Below are 18,648 nucleotides of genomic sequence, written 5' to 3'. Positions count from 1 at the left end.
GACACACGTCCAAGCAGGAAGTCAGATTTTGTTTTACTCGAGGGTGGGCTTTTTGTTTCAGCTGGGGCAGGGAGGGAGAGCTGGCTTTCTCAGTTTGTTATGGTGAAGCAGAATAAATTAAATGCTCTGCCCTTCTGGCCTTTCTTTCCCTTCATCAGATTTCTCAACGGAGGGAAGAAGCTATCCCAACAATGCATTCCCCCACCCTTGCAGCTTTACCGTGAGCCCTGCCCTGTTTTTGCAGCCCCCAGCTCTTGCAGTCAGGTGGCTGAGACTTTGAACTTTCATTTTTAAAAAGAAAGCACATTTATAACCTTCTAGCTCAGATGAGACTGTAAAATCGCCCCAAGTGTAAGAAAAGGCAGAAAAATTAGAAAAACAAACACAGAAGTCACCCCTGCCCACCCCACCAAAAAAAAAAAAAAAAAAAAGCTTTCAATTTTGAGAAGAAACAAGAGTAACAATAAACTATAGCAGGACAGGAAAAAAGCTTACAAATCTTCCTAATACAGGTAAAACCCAGGATTTTCCCAAGAACGGAAAAGCTACTTCCTACAGCTCCTGACCAAGAGAAGTTGCTGCGAAAAGGTTTGCTGTCCTGCACCACAGAATCTGTTTTGCACCCAAACCCTACCAAGGCATGGAAGTAAAGGGGTCAGGAGACAGTCATGGTAATTCCCAGCAAAGGCAGCTCCAATCCAGACACCGAGTGATTGACCTCTACGGAGGAAACAGCACAAAATGTCCCAACAATGCAAAAATCTGCACGGGACAGAAAACTCGGTGATGGCTCAATATAGAAAATGTGCCCATTCCTTCCCTTCTGGCTGCAGCAAAGCATCTGCTAGCTGTTTGTTTGCTTCCCGTTAATAAATCAGCTGAATGAGCCCAGTGTGACTGTCAGAGGAGTGAAAGTCTGCCATTCAGCTGTGTGTAAACTCCGGCTTTTCTGAAGATTTCTAGATCAGATTTCAGGGCCTCATGAGTTTGGGTAATTTTTCGAACTGAGGTTCCACATTACGCCTTCCGGAGAAGCTGCCAGTTATCTACAAAAGCTACAGCTCTTAATCATTTGATACCACAGGTTTCAGGTTGAATCACAGCAAAGTGTGGTTGACCTCAGATTATACTGAAGTCCTCGCTCCATGGCATTGCGCTTAAGGATTGGTGAGCACGAGAGCGGGAGCGACCACGGCTTTCTTTGCATCAGAGCTCAGCCAAAAATCCTTGGGGGAGAGGAGATGCTCAGGTCAAGCTGCACACAAATTCAATTGCGGGGCTGCGGAAAGAAAACTCTGAAATTTCTCATTTGGACCCATTTGCTTTCATTTCGGTTACGTAATTTCTAATAACCCTTTCTCTTTTCCTTTTTGAATGTGTTTTGATGCCGAGGTCAACTTTTAAGTGAAAAATGCCATTTTGAATCAAATCTACATTTCAAATGCTTGCAAAACATAAACAAACCATTCCCAAAATGAAACATTTCATTCTGAAAGTGTCAGAATGACACACGTCGCTATTTTTAACATCCCACCCTCTTCCCCCCACCTCTGTATTTTATTTTATTTTTTTCTAGACCAGAAGTATTCAGGAAATGTGCTTGAATTTGTGAATCATTTTGACTCCCCCTCCCCCTTGACATTCACTGGAAAATTTGCTCTTTGCCAAAAGAACTGTTCTGCCAGCTCCAGCCGGCTCCTACAGTCTCCTGCTGGAGTCTTTCTGGACAGGACTGGTGGTCAAGATGTCTTGGGGGCACACTACAGATGCTCCTGGGGTACAAGCAGAGCTGGAGGGCAAACCACAGCGTCTCTACAGGCAGCTGCAGGTTCTGTGCCATAAAGCAGCCCTGCCCTCCATGGTTTTGCCTGAAAAAGCCCAGAGCCACCCTCTCCGGAGACTAAACGGGGAGTCAGCCTCTGAGAGAAGCCACCACGCAGACAGAGTTCCTCAATGAGGCTGGACTGGCTTCCGGATACTGGGGGAGAGCGCAGAGTTTTGGTTCTCTTGGAAAAAAATTAAACTCAACATCAGGCCTCTGAGGGCGGATGGGGTGTGCCAGCACGTGGAGATGCTTCCATGCAAGTTTACGGAAATTTTGGCTTCGAGGTAAGCATGACTGCACTGTGGCTTGCAAGGCAATATAGACACTTGTTTTTTTGCAGCCTAGTGATTTGCAGAATGATTTAGGCCTTTGCAATGTGAATGTGAATATTACTGCTCTCATTTGTGAGTGTTTCGTTCCTACCCTGAAACTTCTAGCAAGGGGAAAATTTGGATCGCTCTCTCTCTCAGTCCTCACATCCAACCTATCTGCAAGCCTCCCAGCCTTTTCAGGATAATATCCCTAACAGTCTTTCCAACTTACACACCCAAGTAAAATTCACCTCCAGGGCTCATCATCTCAGCTCTGAATTTCACATCTCAGTATAGCTCTGCAGACTTGCTCTGCAAAGATCCATCAAACCCATTGCTGAAAGATGGCTTTCTGAACCTGTCATCTGGCCCTTCTGCAGCTCTCAGCCTCTCCACCTTGAATCCTTCCCCCTAGGTGCACCAAGTCTCAGTTACTTGGCTTTTCTTTCCAAATGTGATTTAATCTATTCCCATCACTAATTTCAGTGCTGAAAGGTCAACTCCTGCGTATACTCAAGCAAGAGATCAGCCTATGTTCAAACAGGCACCTCTGTGTGTTCTCCCCTTAGGGAAGGGTTCCCATCCACGAGAACAAACCTGGGATGTGGAACAGTTTTTAGGCTGGCCAAAAGCTCCAAGACCCAGTACCAGACCTGGTCTGGCTGTTAAAATACATGAATGGCCAAAACCAGCACAGGTGGCACTGTGCTACCTCTGCATTGCCTTCATCCCTGGCCTGTCCCCTGGTCAATGTTACGGACACTTCTGAGGACCCAGACTCCCACACCGTCTTCCTCAGCTCAGAAAAGCCATTCCAGCACCAGAGAGTAACATGAGAAAACAGAGACCTGAGGAGAGAGGCCAAGCCTTTTCTCCTCAAATGAGATGTAGATGAGGGGATGCTAGCAGTGAAGGAGCAGAGCTATAGTCATTTGTTTTAACCTCCTGTGCAAGGAGGCTTCCACAAGAGCCAGATGATATTACCTGCACCCTCCTCTGAGAGAGGGTCTGGCTGGGGCTGGTTTTCCACCCCTTTATCTTGAATGTATGAGCTTTAAGCAGACTGTTTTTTTTTTTTAGTGGTGGCACATCTAGGTCAAAAACTGTGATATACAGTTTTTGGGAAGGTGGCAATGTGACACCTGGCAGGTAATTCTGTGGGCTTTGCAAAAAGAATAGATCAAGGTTAGATCTCACTCTGTTGAAAGTATGGAAGGAAAATGCAGGATTTGTCAAGCAGAAAGAGATAAACTGGACTAGGAACATTGTATATACAAATTCCTAGGAGAACATTAAAACAATGGAGCTGGGAGAGCAAGCTTGTCAGGGTTTCTTTTTCAAACAATTGGTTTCACATACACTGCCTTTTAAAATACAACAGTAATTCGGGTGGATAGAGATAAGATACAGTTCCAAGATCTCATTCCTTTGAGGGTGTATGGACACCCTCATCTCCACCCCAGTAAGACATTTAAGACATTCCTATCATGAAAGTGCAGGATGAAGGGCCGTCAGCTCTACGTAAATAAGGCTGTGAACAGAGAAAAACTTTTTTTTTTTCTTTTTTTTTTCTTTTTTGAGGCTGATTGACAATTACATTTCTGAGTTCAAAGCTTATCTACCAGTGGCAGCTGAGACAACCCTAAGCAGCAGGAATGGGTATGGGGGAGAGGCTGCATGGGGTGCAGCTGTGTGCTGGGAAAGGTCTTGAGGCCAGTGCAGTGCTGGAGGCTGTGAGAAGCACCAGCACCTCTGCCTGTCCCTGTACCCGCAGCCACGACCTGGGCAGCACGCCCTTGCTGCTGTCCCACACTCCCATCCGCAACAGCTCCCAGAGGTGGAAATACTACCCTGGCTCCCTCACGGTCACTTTGTCTGAGTACTGAGGACAGCAGAAGATACAAGGCGATGCTGAATGAGCCCCAGTGGAGTTAAGCTGATGCTATGCATGGATTGAAAAAAAAATCTTTCAACCTATGGGGCCTTATTCAGGCTCATCTCTAATTATATCCTAGGATCAGGCTTTGAAACCAGTTCTGTAGTCCTCAGTAAGGGTAACTTTGCAGTTGTTACTTGAGTTCCTTGCCAATCTGTTGTTGGATTTTCCATTTGACATTATTAAGGGATTAAGTTGTTTGTCTCATCATCTTTTATCCGTCCTGTCGAATTTCCTACAAACAGACTTTAGCCAGAGCAGACAGAAAGTGGAAAGAAAAAAACAAAACAAAACAAAACAAAACAAAAAAATCAATCAAACAAAACAATAACAGCAAAAAAATCTACAACCCACTTTCAAGATACAATCTTGGTTCAGGATTTGTTCTTTTTATTGTTTAAATTTATTACTTTGGATATATAAACTTTGCTGACTCCTTAAATCTGGAATGTATTAAAGAAAGCATTAGGTGTTACAACATGTTATTGTATTATAATGTCCTGGTTCAGCTACAGCTGTGGAAGAAATATATAACAGGAGATCCTGCAGAGTTATACATTTTAGACTCAGATCATCAGTTGACATAGAGAAGATAAAAACAAATGTAGCTGAGCCTGGAAAGAATGTTGCTAAAATTGGACAAACGTTTAATGTGAGTAGCCTCGGGGTGCAATAACTTTTAACAAAACCCACCCATATAAAACACACCCAGGGAGATTGCAGATTGGACTCTGACCTGCAGTCAGCCAAAAAAGCAAACCTGACTTTTCCTCCCTTCCTACAGATGCAGGTTGGAATGGTCCCTGTAGCGTGTTACATAGATACTGCTCGTAACAGCACAAGTAACACACACACAGGCTCCCTGGACTAATGTATTTAAGTACCTGCTTACTAAAAATGCTTTGAAAACATGTAGCTCAATGGGATAAAAGCTATTCTTCCCACTCCCCAAAACACCTTGTCAAAGGATGGCGACAGTGAATGAGGCCTAGCAGTGAACCGAAGACCAGGCTCTGTTCCTGCCCTTTTAGCAAGCAGTGGGAATGGAGACTTCAGCAATGAACAAGAAAAAACATGCAGCCTTAAATACAGTTTCCAAGAAATCACCCTTCAGATCTGTTTGTAACGCTCCTGTCCCCAAAGGCTGTGTGCATCAGTGGACAAAGCCTGTGTGGGGCCTGCTTCTCTGCTTCTGAGTTCAGTTTCACGTTGGACCCGGTGCAAGATGTAACTGGATACATGAAGGGGAGAGCAAGGGGAGAAGCGATAACGGACCGAATCTGCAGCATGCTCCTGCTGGCTTCAGCGGAGCTACAACAGCTTTTATCAGCGTTTTATCTGACCCTAACAAAAGGAGCGAATTGTTTAGCAAAGGAAGAGGGTTCTTTGATTCTATCTTGCTGCAGATGAGTTGCCCAAGCAAGGGCAAAGGGACAGGAAGCGAAGGGGGAGGAGGGGTGATGCTGAAGGTAGGTGCTGCCGTTGCTGAGCTCTCTGCTAACCTCCGCTCTGTGCCACATTTCTGCCTTCTCCCTGGAATACGATCCTACCGAGAAGTTGTGCTGAGTGTTTCTGCTGTTGGTCTTCATTCCAGCAAGGCCCAAAGCATTCAGCTTGAAGGCAGTTTTGTAACAATAAAGACTGCAGGATAACCGCAACACACCCCCTCTGCTTCACAGCCTACGAGTCCCACCTCCCAAAACGCCAGGTACAAGAGTTAAAGCCAAGGATGAAAACCCAGAAGCCGACAACGAAACCCTTATCAATTCAATGAGGCCCACGCCACAGGAACTACAGGTGCTGTCCTCTCTGCAAAACAAATGCACAAAGCAAGCAGCGAAGAGAATCTGATTCCGCACTTTGAACCAAACCTCATTAAAATGTCTGTCAGCATGGCACTTCAGAGCCCTGTAGGTCTCTCCGGGGGAGGACGGATGCTTTACTATTACTTAAGAACCGCAACAGTGCTAAATGCTAATGCAGTTCCTGTTGTGTACTGCTGATCAGATAATGCACTGTACTACACGTTGCTTGAAATGCTAAGCACTTATTGTTTTACCCCCTAGTTCTACTCCCCAAAGCAATCGCTGTGTTTTGGCTAACAATGTATCAGAGAGCAGACGGGAAGAATTGAATTCCTGCTACCAGGCTGTGTCGTTTTACACTTCATTAATGAAAAAAAAAATATGTTCTTTACTATTAAATAAATAAATAAATAAATAACTTCTTTCTTCTCATAGCTGAAATGTATGATAACATTGAAATAAATATCAGAGGATAAAGGCTAGTATGGGTCTTAGCAGCCTGCAGCTGCTTCAGACTTCAATACTGTTGCTCAATGACAAACTACGGGCCAGAAAATTCCTCTGCAGTCACTGCAACCCACAGCTGACTGTGGTAGAAAGGGTCTCCCTCCGCAGGCAAAAGCTGCAACAGAAGCTCTCCAGCGCTGAACTCCCCCCACGGCTGGGAAAGAAGAAGCTGCGATCTGCATCCTTTAAAAGCACCCACCAAATCTGAGTGCGGACTGAAACTTGCAGCTGGAGACCCTGAGATTATAAACATACCCACACCAACTTGTGCTGCTGGGCGACCATCCCTGTTAGAGAGCAAATCACACATTTTGTTGCTTAAACACTGACTGAAGAGCCAAACATAGGCACTTTCATTTGAGGCTGAAAGACCTCAGACTGAAGCAGGTTTCTGAAGTACTTGCAACTATTGTGCAGGTTACGCATGATGTGGATTTTTACATGTATGAATATGAATATGAATGAAATTCTGACAAATGTCATAAAATACATTTATGTGTATTTTAGGAACAGATTCCTGTCTTAAGCACACTCCTTGGCTAATCCTAGAGATACCATCAGAGTGAACAGAATAGAAAGATACCATAAGAGAGGATTTATCTCGAGGAGATTTCCAGCATGGCTGAGCACGATGAATTCTGTAAAAGGGCCACTCCAAGTGACCCAGCAGGTATTGAAGCACAGGGTGCCCTAAAAGTCACATTTGAGGATACAGATTAGGTTGCTAAGTCTAAGTTTGCAAATGTTAACATTCAGTTTTCACCGTCTGCTAAATATTAACTTGTCTTTCTTAGAAAGCTTGGCTGGGCTTCATTGGATGAAAGCAGGTCAAATTTACTGCACAAATTTTCCTACCGGTATAAACAAAAATAATCTCTAACAATTACAGAAGACTAATCTTAGCTGACGCGACATTTAACATCATACATAGATGTCATTATTCCTCTAGTGAGTTAGAACAGATTTACATGTAAAGAAAACATTAGCTCAGCGCGGGCTTTCAGTCACTGCATGGCATGCAAAAGTTCAGTGCTGCACTAATATTTTCTTCATATGCAAACCTAACACATTATAGAAATCATATGGAAAACATGAGACAGCTGCTGACTATGTTTTGATTGGTTTTTGTCTTTGCAAGGCTCTAAAAAGTTAAAGACAAAACTGTAAAGTTTTCACTGATCCAGGAACTTAATTTTGTGGACATTCAGCTTAATACCCCAAGAGATATTAAGGGGTAACCAGCAAAGCTCCTAACATCTGTGATTCCCATCAGAAGGGGAGGAAACGTGGCTGTTTCCAGAGCTGGAGACCCTAAGAATGATGAACATCATGCTTGTTCTTGTCTTTTTTTTTTTTTTTTTTTTCACCTCAGAAATGTTTTGGACTTTATTCCGTTTTTATGAAATCTTTTAGTGCGAAATTGTTTTAAAAACAAAATATGCAAGAGACATCATCTGTGTTAGCAAGTAAGGCATCTGCTATGTGCCATGTCACTCCTGTGCTATATCAATCATGGAGAATGTTAGCAGAAAAGAAACCCTTCCCAATTAGCTTAAAAGTGTTGATGAAAACGGGTTTGAAATAGCACCTCTCATCTCCCACTGGGTTATGGCAGCATCTTCACCTAGTCTCTGTGGGTGGGAGCCCATAAAAAAGCTGCTTATCTGCTGAGAAGGCCACATGAGTAGGTAGAAGATAAACTACCAAAGAGAGAGCAGTGCTTTGTGAATTCCCAGGAGTGCACAGACTCAGTCTAAGAACAGCCTAAATCTCCGCTCAGCCTGCCAGGCACTGGGTGGTCCTGATCTTGTCCCATGATGTGCCACCAAGTCTGCTGAACATGATGCTGTGAGCATGGAGAAGCAGAGGTGCCCACCTTATTCTCCTCTTTCTCTGAGTCTTCCCAGAGCAGGGCTGAAAGAGGCTCCATCCTTTGGCACTTCACCTGGTGGGCCAAGCATCTTCCCCTGCCAGCCACAGTGCCGTGCACACTACTTAAAAGGACACATTATGAGACTATGAATAACTTCAGAGCAAGCAAGCAGGGCCCTAATATGCTAGACATTGTATTGATACTATATTGGTAATACCACTCAAGCTCATCAGCTTAGGAGCTTTTAATATAACCATGGCAGGAGGAAGGAGCAAAGTATGTAAACAGAGTGAGCCTAAAGACATATATTCACAGGGCTTGTATGCATCACCATAGCCATGTGTTCATGGTTTCTCTTACACAGAGACTTCCTGATCGCAGTCACAGCTATGAAAGGGAATGAAAGCACATTTAATTTGATGGATTTTTATAGAAACAAACCAGGAGTGTTGTTGTCAGCTTACATCTTGGAAGATCTGAAAGAAAAATAAGCATGGGTCCCACAGGCCCTTGGCTAATACTAATCCTATCTAAACTTGGCTCTCCAGAAATATGCTACAGCCATTGTGAGTCAAACAAACAAATCAATAAAAAAATCATCTGTCAGCAGCAGTGCCATTAGCATTTTCCAAACACTCTTGTCATTTTGCACATGGTAATGGAAGTCTCTTATCCTAAGCAGGCTGTTCTGCCTGCTGAAAGGAACAGAGGTTTCACAATGTACCAGGAGTTTCTTGATTACTGTTCAGCATATATCCCTGTGTTTTCATAGTGGTGGTGGGAAAACCAGGAAGAGGAATACTGTAGTATCTTCCACTATTCTTCCAGGAGTTTTGTTGCTGTTGTTTCCTATAATACATACTGGCACAATTTCTGCATTTTTTTGACTCTTCTTTTGCTATATTTCTAGTGGCTGAGGAATTGAAAAATTAGGGGATTTGGCTGAGCAAGGACCTGCTGCTCAAACTGAGGTGAAGATTGGAGGCAGTCTGGGCTGCAGCGATCATACCCTTGTTGAGTTTGTGACCTCGGGGAATATGGGCCTGACAAAGAGCAAAGTCAGGACCCTGAACTTTCAAAAAGTGAACTTCCAGCTGTTTAAAGACCTAGTGGATGAGATCCTCTGGAACACTATCCTTAGGAAGCTGAACAGAGCTGGCAGCTCTTTAAGGATACTTCTCTTAGAGCACAAGAGCTCTCCATCCCCATGTGAAAGAAATTAAGCAGGGAAGGCAGCAAACTGGCATCGCTGTTGTCCAAAGGCAGCAAACTGGCATAGAGTGTTGTCCAAAAGATTCTTGGACTCTGCCAGGTTTGGTGCTGGGACCACTTCTCTGGGGAGCCCATTCCAGTGCCCAACCTCCCTCTCAGTGAAGAACATTTTTCTTATATCCAGCCTGAACCTCTCTCATCACAGCTTCATGGAATTCCCTTGGGTCCTATCACGGGTCACCAGGGAGCAGAGATCAGCACCTGCCCCTCCACTCCCCTTGTGAGGAAGCTGTAGGCCATGATGATGTCTCCCCTCAGTCTCCTCTCCTCTAGGCCAAAAAACAAACCAAGCAACTTCAGACGCTCCTTGTATGTTTTCCACTCAAGACCCTTCACCATATTTGTAGCCCTCCTTTGGACATACTCTAATAGTTTTATATCTTTCTTAAAATGTGGCACCCAAAACTGCACACAGTGCTCAAGGTGAGGCCACACCAGTGCAGAGTGGGCAATCCTGCCCCTCAACCAGCTAGCAATGCCGTGCCTGAGGTACCCCAGGATGTGGTTGTCCCTGCTGGCTGCCAGGGCACCCTGCTGGCTCATGTTCAGCTTGCTGTTGACCAAAACCCCCAGATCCCTTTCTTCAGGGCTGCTGTCCAGCCTCTCATTCCCAGTCTACACGTATAGCCAGGGTTGCCCCTTCCCAGGCGCACAGACCAGCACTTACTCTAGTTAAACGTCATGTTGTTGGTGATTGACAAATCAGCTCTCTGATTTGTCAAGACCTTTCTGCAAGACCTCTCCACCCGTGATGGAGTCAACAGCTCCTCCCAGTTTAGTATCATCTACAAACGTAATCAAAACACCTTCTTGTCCTACATCCAAGTCATTTATGAAAACACAGAAAAGAACTGGCCCTAAAATGGAGCCCTGCTGAATCCCGCTGGTGACTGGTTGGCAGCCTGATGTAACTGCATTTACTATAACCCTTTAAGTCACTTGCTCACCATCATATTATGTTTTTATCTAGCCGTATGCTGGACATTTTGTCCAGGATACTGTGAGAAACAGTATTGAAAGTTTTGGTAAAATCCAAAAAGATTACATCAACTGGCTTTCCTTGGTCAGCTAGGTAGGTGACCTTGTCATAAAAGGAAATAAAAGTTTGTTAAGCAGGACCTTCCTCTCATGAACCTGTGTTGGCTAAGACCAATGACCACGTTGTCCTTCAGATGTTTTTCAGTAACTCCTAGAATAATTTTCTCCATAATTTTACCAGGCACTGAATGAGACTTACAAGCCTGTAATTACCAGGGTCTTCTTTCTTGCCTTCTTGAAAATTGGAACAACATTTGCCAGCTTCCAGTCAGGCGAGACCTCTCCACATTCCCAAGACCATTGAAAAATAATTGAGAGAGGTCTTGTGATGACATCAGCCAGCTCCCTGAGCACCCTGGGATGAAGCCCATCAGGTCCCATAGACTTATATGCCTCAGATTAGGTCACTGATGATGACTTGCTGTAATAACCATCATTTGAATATATTTTACTAAAGGAGTACAGTCAGATTCCAAGACTGCAGCTAGTTGTCCTGCTGCTAAGTGCACCTCGGTCTATCAGCTTTGCCTTCGGAAGAGCAAACAGGGCCCCCAGGGTCAGCCAAGCTCACAGATCCAAATTTTTACACTGAAGTTAGTGGTAGTCATAGCTAGAAAGCAGCTTCTTTTGGGTGTGAAATCCCTTTCTGCTAGGCTGCCATCTTAGGCTATTTGTGCCACTTAAGAGTTGGGATGGGGAGCACCTTCTCACTTCCCTGCACATTCAACCTGCACAACCAGGCAAGAGGGAAGAAGCCCTCCCCCAGCACGATACATGCTGTGACAAAGACAGACACCCTTCCAAGAGCTGCTGTGTCCCCCTGGCTTGCGGTCTGAGAAACATGTACTTTCCTCAAGCTTCCCAGGTTGCTGTTGCAAGGATTTGCAGCAAGGGCTGCTCTGCAGCATGTCAAACCTTGGTGTCCTCATCCAAACACGCTGCCTGGACAGGCCATCACTCCCACACAGCCCACGAAGTGTAATCCCTCAAGCATCATTGAAACCTTGCAAGCATCAATAAACAAGCATGGAGTTTCTCCATCACCAGCCCACAGACCAGAGAAAGCCACAGCTGCAAAAGCTCTTACATGGAGGTTTACTCAGACCTTAAGTAGACTTGCAATTAAACATCAGCAAAACATCAAACTGCTCTTATTGTCTGTGTACTTCACAGGTCCTTTATAATCATGGCATAGTCGCTATTTTCTAGTGCTGTATGGCCACCATGCACCAGAGAATGCACCAGGGACATGCAATGTACTGAGTAAAGTGTTTCAACAAACCAACATGAGCGTGTATCAAATGGGGTTATGGGGTCAAAAAAAAAAAGTGGCCACACCACCTCCGTTCCTTTCACTAGGCAACATCATTTTCTTCTGACGACTGTCTAGTTTGTGGACCCCACTGCAAATGCAGTTTCCTACCTGAAGTATAAACAGAGGACAAAGTCAGCCAGAGGGATCTGCCTTTTCCCCGGGAACATCAGGAGGAACTACAATAGACAGCCGGACATCCCTAATAGACTGGCTAAGCTAGACGGCATCCAGAAAGGAAGGGCAGAAGCAAGCCTGCTGTTTATCAAATCTGTAAACATGCAATAGGAGATGTGCAGTGCAGAACATATTTGCAGTGAGAATGGCTTTCCTGCAGCTCATCGTGACCTCTCCTCTAGGTACAACAGTCCTTCCCTGCACCAGCAGCAAACAGGGCAGACCAGCAGGGCTCTGCCCCTGCCCAGCATTTATCTGCTCAGCTCAGAGGAACAATGATGGTTTCCATTTTCTATTTGGGTCAGAGCAATCACAGACATGAGTAGGGACTGGGTGAAGAACTCATTGAGAGCAGCCCTACAGAGAAGGACTTGGGGGTTCTGGTGGATGAAAGGCTCAGCATGAGCCAGCGGTGTGTGCTTGCAGCCCAGAAGGCCAGCTGTGTCCTGGGCTGCATCAGCAGAGGGGTGGCCAGCAGGTGGAGGGAGGGGACTGTGCCCCTCTGCTCTGCCCTTGTGAGGCCCCACCTGGAGTGCTGCATCTACATCTGGGGCCCCCAGCACAAGAAGGGTATGGATCTGTTAGAGGAGTTCAAGGCAAGGTTGGATAGGCTTCGGGCAGCCTGATCTAGTAGGAGGTGTCCCTGCCCATGACAGGGAGGGGAAATTAGATGATCTTTAAGGTCCCATCCAGCCCAAACCATTCTGTGATTCTATGGGCCAAGGTCTCCCGGAAGCATTTATTCTGATAGAAAAGCACAAGTTGCGGAGACAGCTTCTCACACATTCTGTCTCGTTACACAACTCATTTCCAGACAACATGTGTTGTTAAAAGGAAACAGTGAGTTCACAAAAACAAATGAGTGTGCAACCTGAGACTGCTTCGGTAGCTGTGTGTCATTATGGATTTAAGAAGTTGCCAACCAGTACACACAGTTGGGTGTTATTTATATGAATCAGCTCTGAATTACTTGGCATTCGCACACAGCCCTGCTGAGAAGTTGACTATAACCTACCAAAGCCAGTGATCAGCCCTGCACGGGACCTCTGGAGCCCAGCGGAAGGCATCTTTGCAAATTAGCCCAGCTGCTCCTGCTGAGACTACTCCAGCACTGAAATACTGAATCGAATGCACCTCCTCAGACTTCCTGACATATTTTGGACCAGTTCTTCATCTTGTTTAGCTTGGAGAAGTCCTGCTGAGCCCAGCAGTTACTCAGGTCTTAGGCCCGATCTGATCCAGGCCTACTGGTAATACAAACAAGCTCTGCCTGTGGGCTGCCGAGCCCTGGGCTGGCTGAGCCCACTGAAGGCCGCAGGAGGCTGCACAGAGTCAGCCCAAGACCCCGGGAGGCTTTCCACAGTAGCATCAGGGATGATACTGCTCATTGGTGAACTGTTTTCAACAGAAAAACAGTGAGAACTGGCACAAGTAACATTCATTAATTAGTACGGAGAATAGAGCACAGATCACTACAGCTCATGCACATAAAACCAGCGGCATTTATCAGCAGAGGGATTACAGCATCTATGAAAGGGAGCGATCTGATTCATCTGTCAAGAGTCCCAAAAGTGTCTGCAAACACAGTGAGCCACAGATTCCTAACTCTGTTAACCATGCTTTTACTCAACTGCTGCTCCATCCTAAGAAGAACTGAGCCCGAGTTCTTGGAAAAGGACAAAGCAAATAGAAAAACAAATATGTTTATTTCAGTCTGCTGAGCATTTTATAAACCACAGTGTGCCAGTTCTTCTTAAGTTTGATACCTTAACTCTACTTAGGTATTTCTCTGCTCCAGGCTTCCCCGTGTAATTGAGCTTAGCAACTGAGTTTCACGATAATGTGTCTATGGAAAGTTAAACACAATGAACCACATCACCGAAAGTTGATCTCAACTGATCTCAAATCAAGGTAATATCTTGTGTCCAGAATATGGGAGAGCCCACGCTCACATCAGAGAACCTCATGTCAGCCGCCCTGCACTGGGATAAAGCAGTTCAAAGCCCTCCAGATAAACAGCGTGACAGCTCAGAGCAAAGTATGCTCTGTATGGTGCACTCAGACATGGAATGAATGCCTGCCTTTAGAGAATGCCTCAAAGCCCTCTCCTCCACAGAGACCTCTTTGCTTTTGAGGGTAATATGGCACTGATGCTTTATCTCTGTTTTAGCCTCTGCAAGGACGCACAGCAGGATGTATCACTGCTCTCTCCCATGAGCTCAGCATTTTCAGACTAGCGACAGGGATAAGTTTTTCATGTGAGAGAAAGCAAACACCTCCAAGCAAATGTAAAGTTTCTCTGTGGACCTCTGCTGCAACCTCGGCTGTGCCTGGGCTGTGACGCCATGCCCAGCATGGGGCCGCTGCCAGCCTGTTCCCCACCTCCCCCAAAGTGGTCACTCACCACTCGAGGCTTCTGCTGGTCCATGGTCTGCAGGAAGGCAGGTGTTTGGTCCAGGGTACGCTCGGGGTCACTGGAGATGTCCTCCTCTGACTCCTCCCAGGATGATGAGAAGCCAGTGGAAGAGGCTGAGGATGATGAGAGCTTCCGGACGGGCAGGTTGCTGGGGGGCACGGCACCTGCCTCCTCCTCCGGGCCCCCCAGGTCCGTGATGATGACGGCAGGGATGCTCCCACTGATGGCTGGGCATCGGCCCTCCAGTCCTGTGGGGGCCACTACCATGTCTCCTTGCTGCTGTCCGGGCCCTGATGGCTCCAGAGGGCTGCTACCCTCCGCCTGCCCCACAGCCTGCACCTCCATCATCACTAGGGCCCCCAAGGACCCTTCAGTGCTCGGCTGCCTCAGCACCTCCTCAGCATCAGGGTCCTTGCTCTCCCCATAGGCTCGCAGCCGGGGTCCTGTGCCAAGCCCCACCACTGGTGCTGTGGGGCTGGCAGGCCGCGGTGAGGATGGCCAGGGCGAGGACGGCTGAGGAGAGGATGGCCCAGGGCTCCATAGGAGGTGGGCAGCAGAGCTGTGCGCCTGGATGTGTGCCTCAAAGAGCCCCACTTTCTGGTTCACTTGGACATTGTGCAGCTCCCGCTGCAAGCACCGTGCCGTGGGGGAGCCTGGTGGCCCATCTCCGTCCCGGCTGCCCCTCCGTCCCCCAGGGCTGCCCAGCTGCTGCGGGGGGTCTTCAGGCGGTGGCAAGAAGAAAGCAGGGCCAAGGCACGGCGTGCGGGGCGGCACAGTGGCTGGGCTGAAGACAGGGAGTGAGTGGCAGCCGCCGGGTGTCTCCGGGCTCCTGGGCAGGACTTGTCTGGGAGGAGACGGTGTCTTGCTCCCACTGCTTGTCACCTCGCTGTTGCTATTCATCATCACCAAGCTATTGAACGCATAGCAGTACACAGCCATAGTAGTCAGCCAGGGTGCACAGGGAGGCCACCACCACCGCCTCGGCGCTCGGGCTCAGCGGGGCTGCCACGGGTCTCTCCGCACAGGGAGTGGCAGCATCACCAGCGGGCAGAAGGGGAGCTGGGCTGGCCCCGGCACACAGCTCCATAAAATGGAAAGCCTGGGGAGAGAGAGAGAATAGTGGTGAGAGTGACTCTGCTCCCCCCCTGAGTTCACCCTCCAGCTGCATACACAGCTGGCTAAACTCATCCCTTCCTGGGTGGCCCCTGCTACCATGGATCCTGAGCACACCTCCATGCATCCCAGTGTGCTGCCTTCAGGAAAATGGCCCACACTGGTCACCTGAAACATCTGAGCCAAAGGGAATCAGTTTGGATGCTGCTTCTCCTCTTTCCTGCCTTTCCTGCCACTTCCCTAGGTTATCTGTTGATGAAGCCACAGAATTGGTGTCCATGAAGATCCAGCAGAGTCAGCAGCTAGTCCCACAACAGAATTGGGGAGTTACAGCCAACTGGTGTGTAAACTTTTGAGGTAGAAAAAAAGTTGGAAGCTTCTGAGTATCTCTCCCCAAAAGTGTCATTTTCCAAATGAAAGGAAAAACTTGAAGAAGCTCATATTTGCTACCTTCTGGTTTGTCACCTGCATCCAACCACGATCCAGTCTCGTGCACGGATTTCTGTTCAGTAATTGCCTGCCCAGATTTGTACGTTATGGGACCACATCTCCACTAGCTCCTTACAACTCTAGCTCCACGTACAGCTACATCTTCACACACACCCTGTCTAAGCATGTTTCCCTTGCACACACCTGCCTTCTGGGATGCCGGCTGCTGCAACCACCTCCACGTTACAGCCTGGGTCCCACTTATGCATGTGGCTGTGGTGTTTGCCCTGCTGTGAGCGTGCATGCATCTAAGAGAGGCTCCGCTTTTGTTTGTGGCCCTCTGTGCCCCTATGTACTTTTGCGTGCCCTCCTTTGTGTCCGTTTATTCCACGTGCCGCTGGAGCTGCAATCCTCATGCTATGCCAGGGAACGAGGAGCCCATGAAAATGCAGGCTGTGGGGGTGCAGGCTGGTTCACACACATGTGCTAACCCTGGCTGTGGCCGTACACTTCTCTGGAGGTACCTGTGTGTGATACCGGCACCCCTGCGAGGACCCAGGCAGATAACTGCCAGCAGGTCTAGGCACAGTCCCCAGTGTCCTTATAACCAAAAGCTCCCCATCACTCCCGGCACCTCTCCGTGGCTCAGGAGAGCGCAGGCTGTGCAGAACCCCCCTCTCCACACAGCCCCTCCGGCACCGCAAGGCGCTGGGGCACATTTTGGGGCCGGGACAGCCCTCTTGAGCCTCCCCCCAGCCGGAGGGGAAGCATCCAGCCCCCGGTTCCCTCCACCTCTCCCCTTCCTCCCTCCCTCCCCACCGCCCCGTACCTGCCTGCAGGCTCCGCGCCCGCCTCAGTGCTCGCCGCCCGGCAGCGCCCGCAGGCGCCGGCGGCCGCAAGGAGCCATCCCCGCGGGCACGGGGCGCGGGGCGCGGCCGGGAGCCTCGCTGTGCCCGCGGCTCTCGGCTCGGCTTTGCGGGGAGCTGGGGGAAGGGAAGGGAAAGGAAGGGAAGGGGGGAGGCCGCCGGGCTCCCCGCTCCGCCGGCTCCCGAAGCTCCGCGCCCCGGCCAGGTCCGCGGGGCGGCCGCGGAGCCCGCTCCCGGTGCGGCTTTGGAAATGCGGAGAGAGGAGGAGGAGGAGGAGGAGGAGGAGGAGGAGGAAAAGGGAGAGGAGCCGAGAGAAGGAGGAGAGCAGAGAGGGAGGGGGTAGGAAAGCAGGAAGGAAGTTGTGAGCCTGTCTGGGGTTGAACTCAGCGGAACAAGTTTCTTTTTTTTTTTTTTTTTCTCTCTCTCTCTTTGCCGCTTGGCAGGACCGCTGGAGGGAAACACTGAAAAAAAAAAGTTTCCATTGTTAACTAAGAAAAAAAAAACGCGTTTCGGCCTCTGTGGGTTAAAGATACACGATCCATTTTCCACCCGTAGCCCCAGAGCACGATGTCTGTCTCAGTGCATGTCTCTGCACCCCGAGCCCTGCACGAGGCCTGGCCCCAGGGCCCACGGGTCCCCATGGACACTGCCAGCAAAGCAGACGGGGGCACAGAGGAGAGAGGAATCCTCCCACCTTCATATTGTAATGTGTGTTTCACTTTCCAGCCACCCTACTGGCCTTGGTATTCTCCCCAGTGTACAATGTTTGAGGCAAAGGCCGGTCCCTACACCCATAGTGACAAAGGCCTGAAGGCCCCTGATGCCCCCACGCACCCGGCTTGAAGGCACAGACTGACCCAGCCACTGCACCCCGCATCCTCCTTCCTCCAGACACAACGGCTTGGCCCCTGTGCTTCTCAGCACGCCTCTCCTTCACATCAGCCCAAAGGTGGCACAAAGTCCTCCCTGCCAGGCTGGGTGGCTTTGGGTGAGCGTGTCCCGTGGGGGCAGGTGGCTCCCAGATGCCAAACTCCAGGCATGTGAAGGTACCACAGGCACATCCACTCACTGTGGCTCTGCCCCAGGTTTGCGCAGGGCCACAGCTGCCGTGTCCAGGACAAAGGCTGTCCTTCCTGATGCAGGGTGGACCACAGACAGCCCTTTCCCCGCTCCTGCAGCCCCCAGGCACAGGTCCCACTTGGCAGAAGGAGCAGGCTGTTGGCTGTGGTACAGCACAGTTTCTGTATCAAGATAACTCATTGGAAATAGCTGTCTCTATGTCAGCACTTCAGGAGAGCAGGCTGAGCAATTTGTTCTCAAAGTAGTAGTCAAGGTCAAACCCGGATGGCAGCTTTTGGGTTGGTCCGGACTGGCCAAGGGAAAAAACAAAACAAAACAAAACAAAACAAAACAAAAAACTGCACTTTGTCTCTGCTAGGATTTCTCAGCTAGGAATTTCCCCTAGAGAGGGAAATTGATGTCACAGTGGATCAGCTTTTTGTAATTAAGACATAATCTCTGGAGTGTAAACAGGAGCAGAAAGGTCTGAAGCTGCAGGTGTGGACTGCCAATCCTCCATGCAGACAGACAGAGACACCTAGAATGAGTTTATGTTTGTTTTTCCAGTAAGAGAGATGTTATTTTGAATTCAGTGCAGGAAAGGAGATTTTTAGACTCTTTCCACTTGAATCTGCTTCCTCAATTAGGAAGTGATCTTTCATGCAATAAAGTATGTGATCAATCTTTCTCAGAAAAGCGACCCCTCTGA

At 48.3% G+C, this 18,648-nt stretch overlaps 1 protein-coding gene and 1 long non-coding RNA gene across 2 annotated transcripts in view; both read right to left on the bottom strand.

The window, feature by feature from the left end:
* Positions 1–16,943, bottom strand: part of ITPKB (inositol-trisphosphate 3-kinase B) — a 58,103-nt gene extending 41,160 nt beyond the window's left edge. Inside the window, exons 1-2 of the mRNA XM_035320983.1 lie at positions 16,844–16,943; positions 14,461–15,571 (exon numbers count right to left, since the gene is read on the bottom strand). Of these exons, the coding sequence (XP_035176874.1) occupies positions 14,461–15,411 (951 nt within the window). The 5' untranslated portion in view covers positions 15,412–15,571; positions 16,844–16,943. The remainder of the gene's footprint in view (positions 1–14,460; positions 15,572–16,843) is intronic.
* Positions 16,944–17,298: 355 nt separating this feature from the next.
* On the bottom strand, positions 17,299–18,141 carry LOC118163895. Its single transcript, XR_004749238.1, has 2 exons — positions 17,738–18,141; positions 17,299–17,341 (listed from the first exon to the last, which is right to left on the bottom strand). It is a non-coding gene; the product is annotated as an uncharacterized LOC118163895 (long non-coding RNA).
* Positions 18,142–18,648: the final 507 nt, after the last annotated feature.

The sequence above is a fragment of the Oxyura jamaicensis genome, chromosome 3 (assembly GCF_011077185.1).
Source record: "Oxyura jamaicensis isolate SHBP4307 breed ruddy duck chromosome 3, BPBGC_Ojam_1.0, whole genome shotgun sequence".
Classification (NCBI taxonomy): Eukaryota; Metazoa; Chordata; class Aves; order Anseriformes; family Anatidae; genus Oxyura; species Oxyura jamaicensis.
The sequence above is the reverse complement of the archived record's forward strand: the minus strand, read 5'-3'. Positions and strand labels throughout refer to the sequence as shown.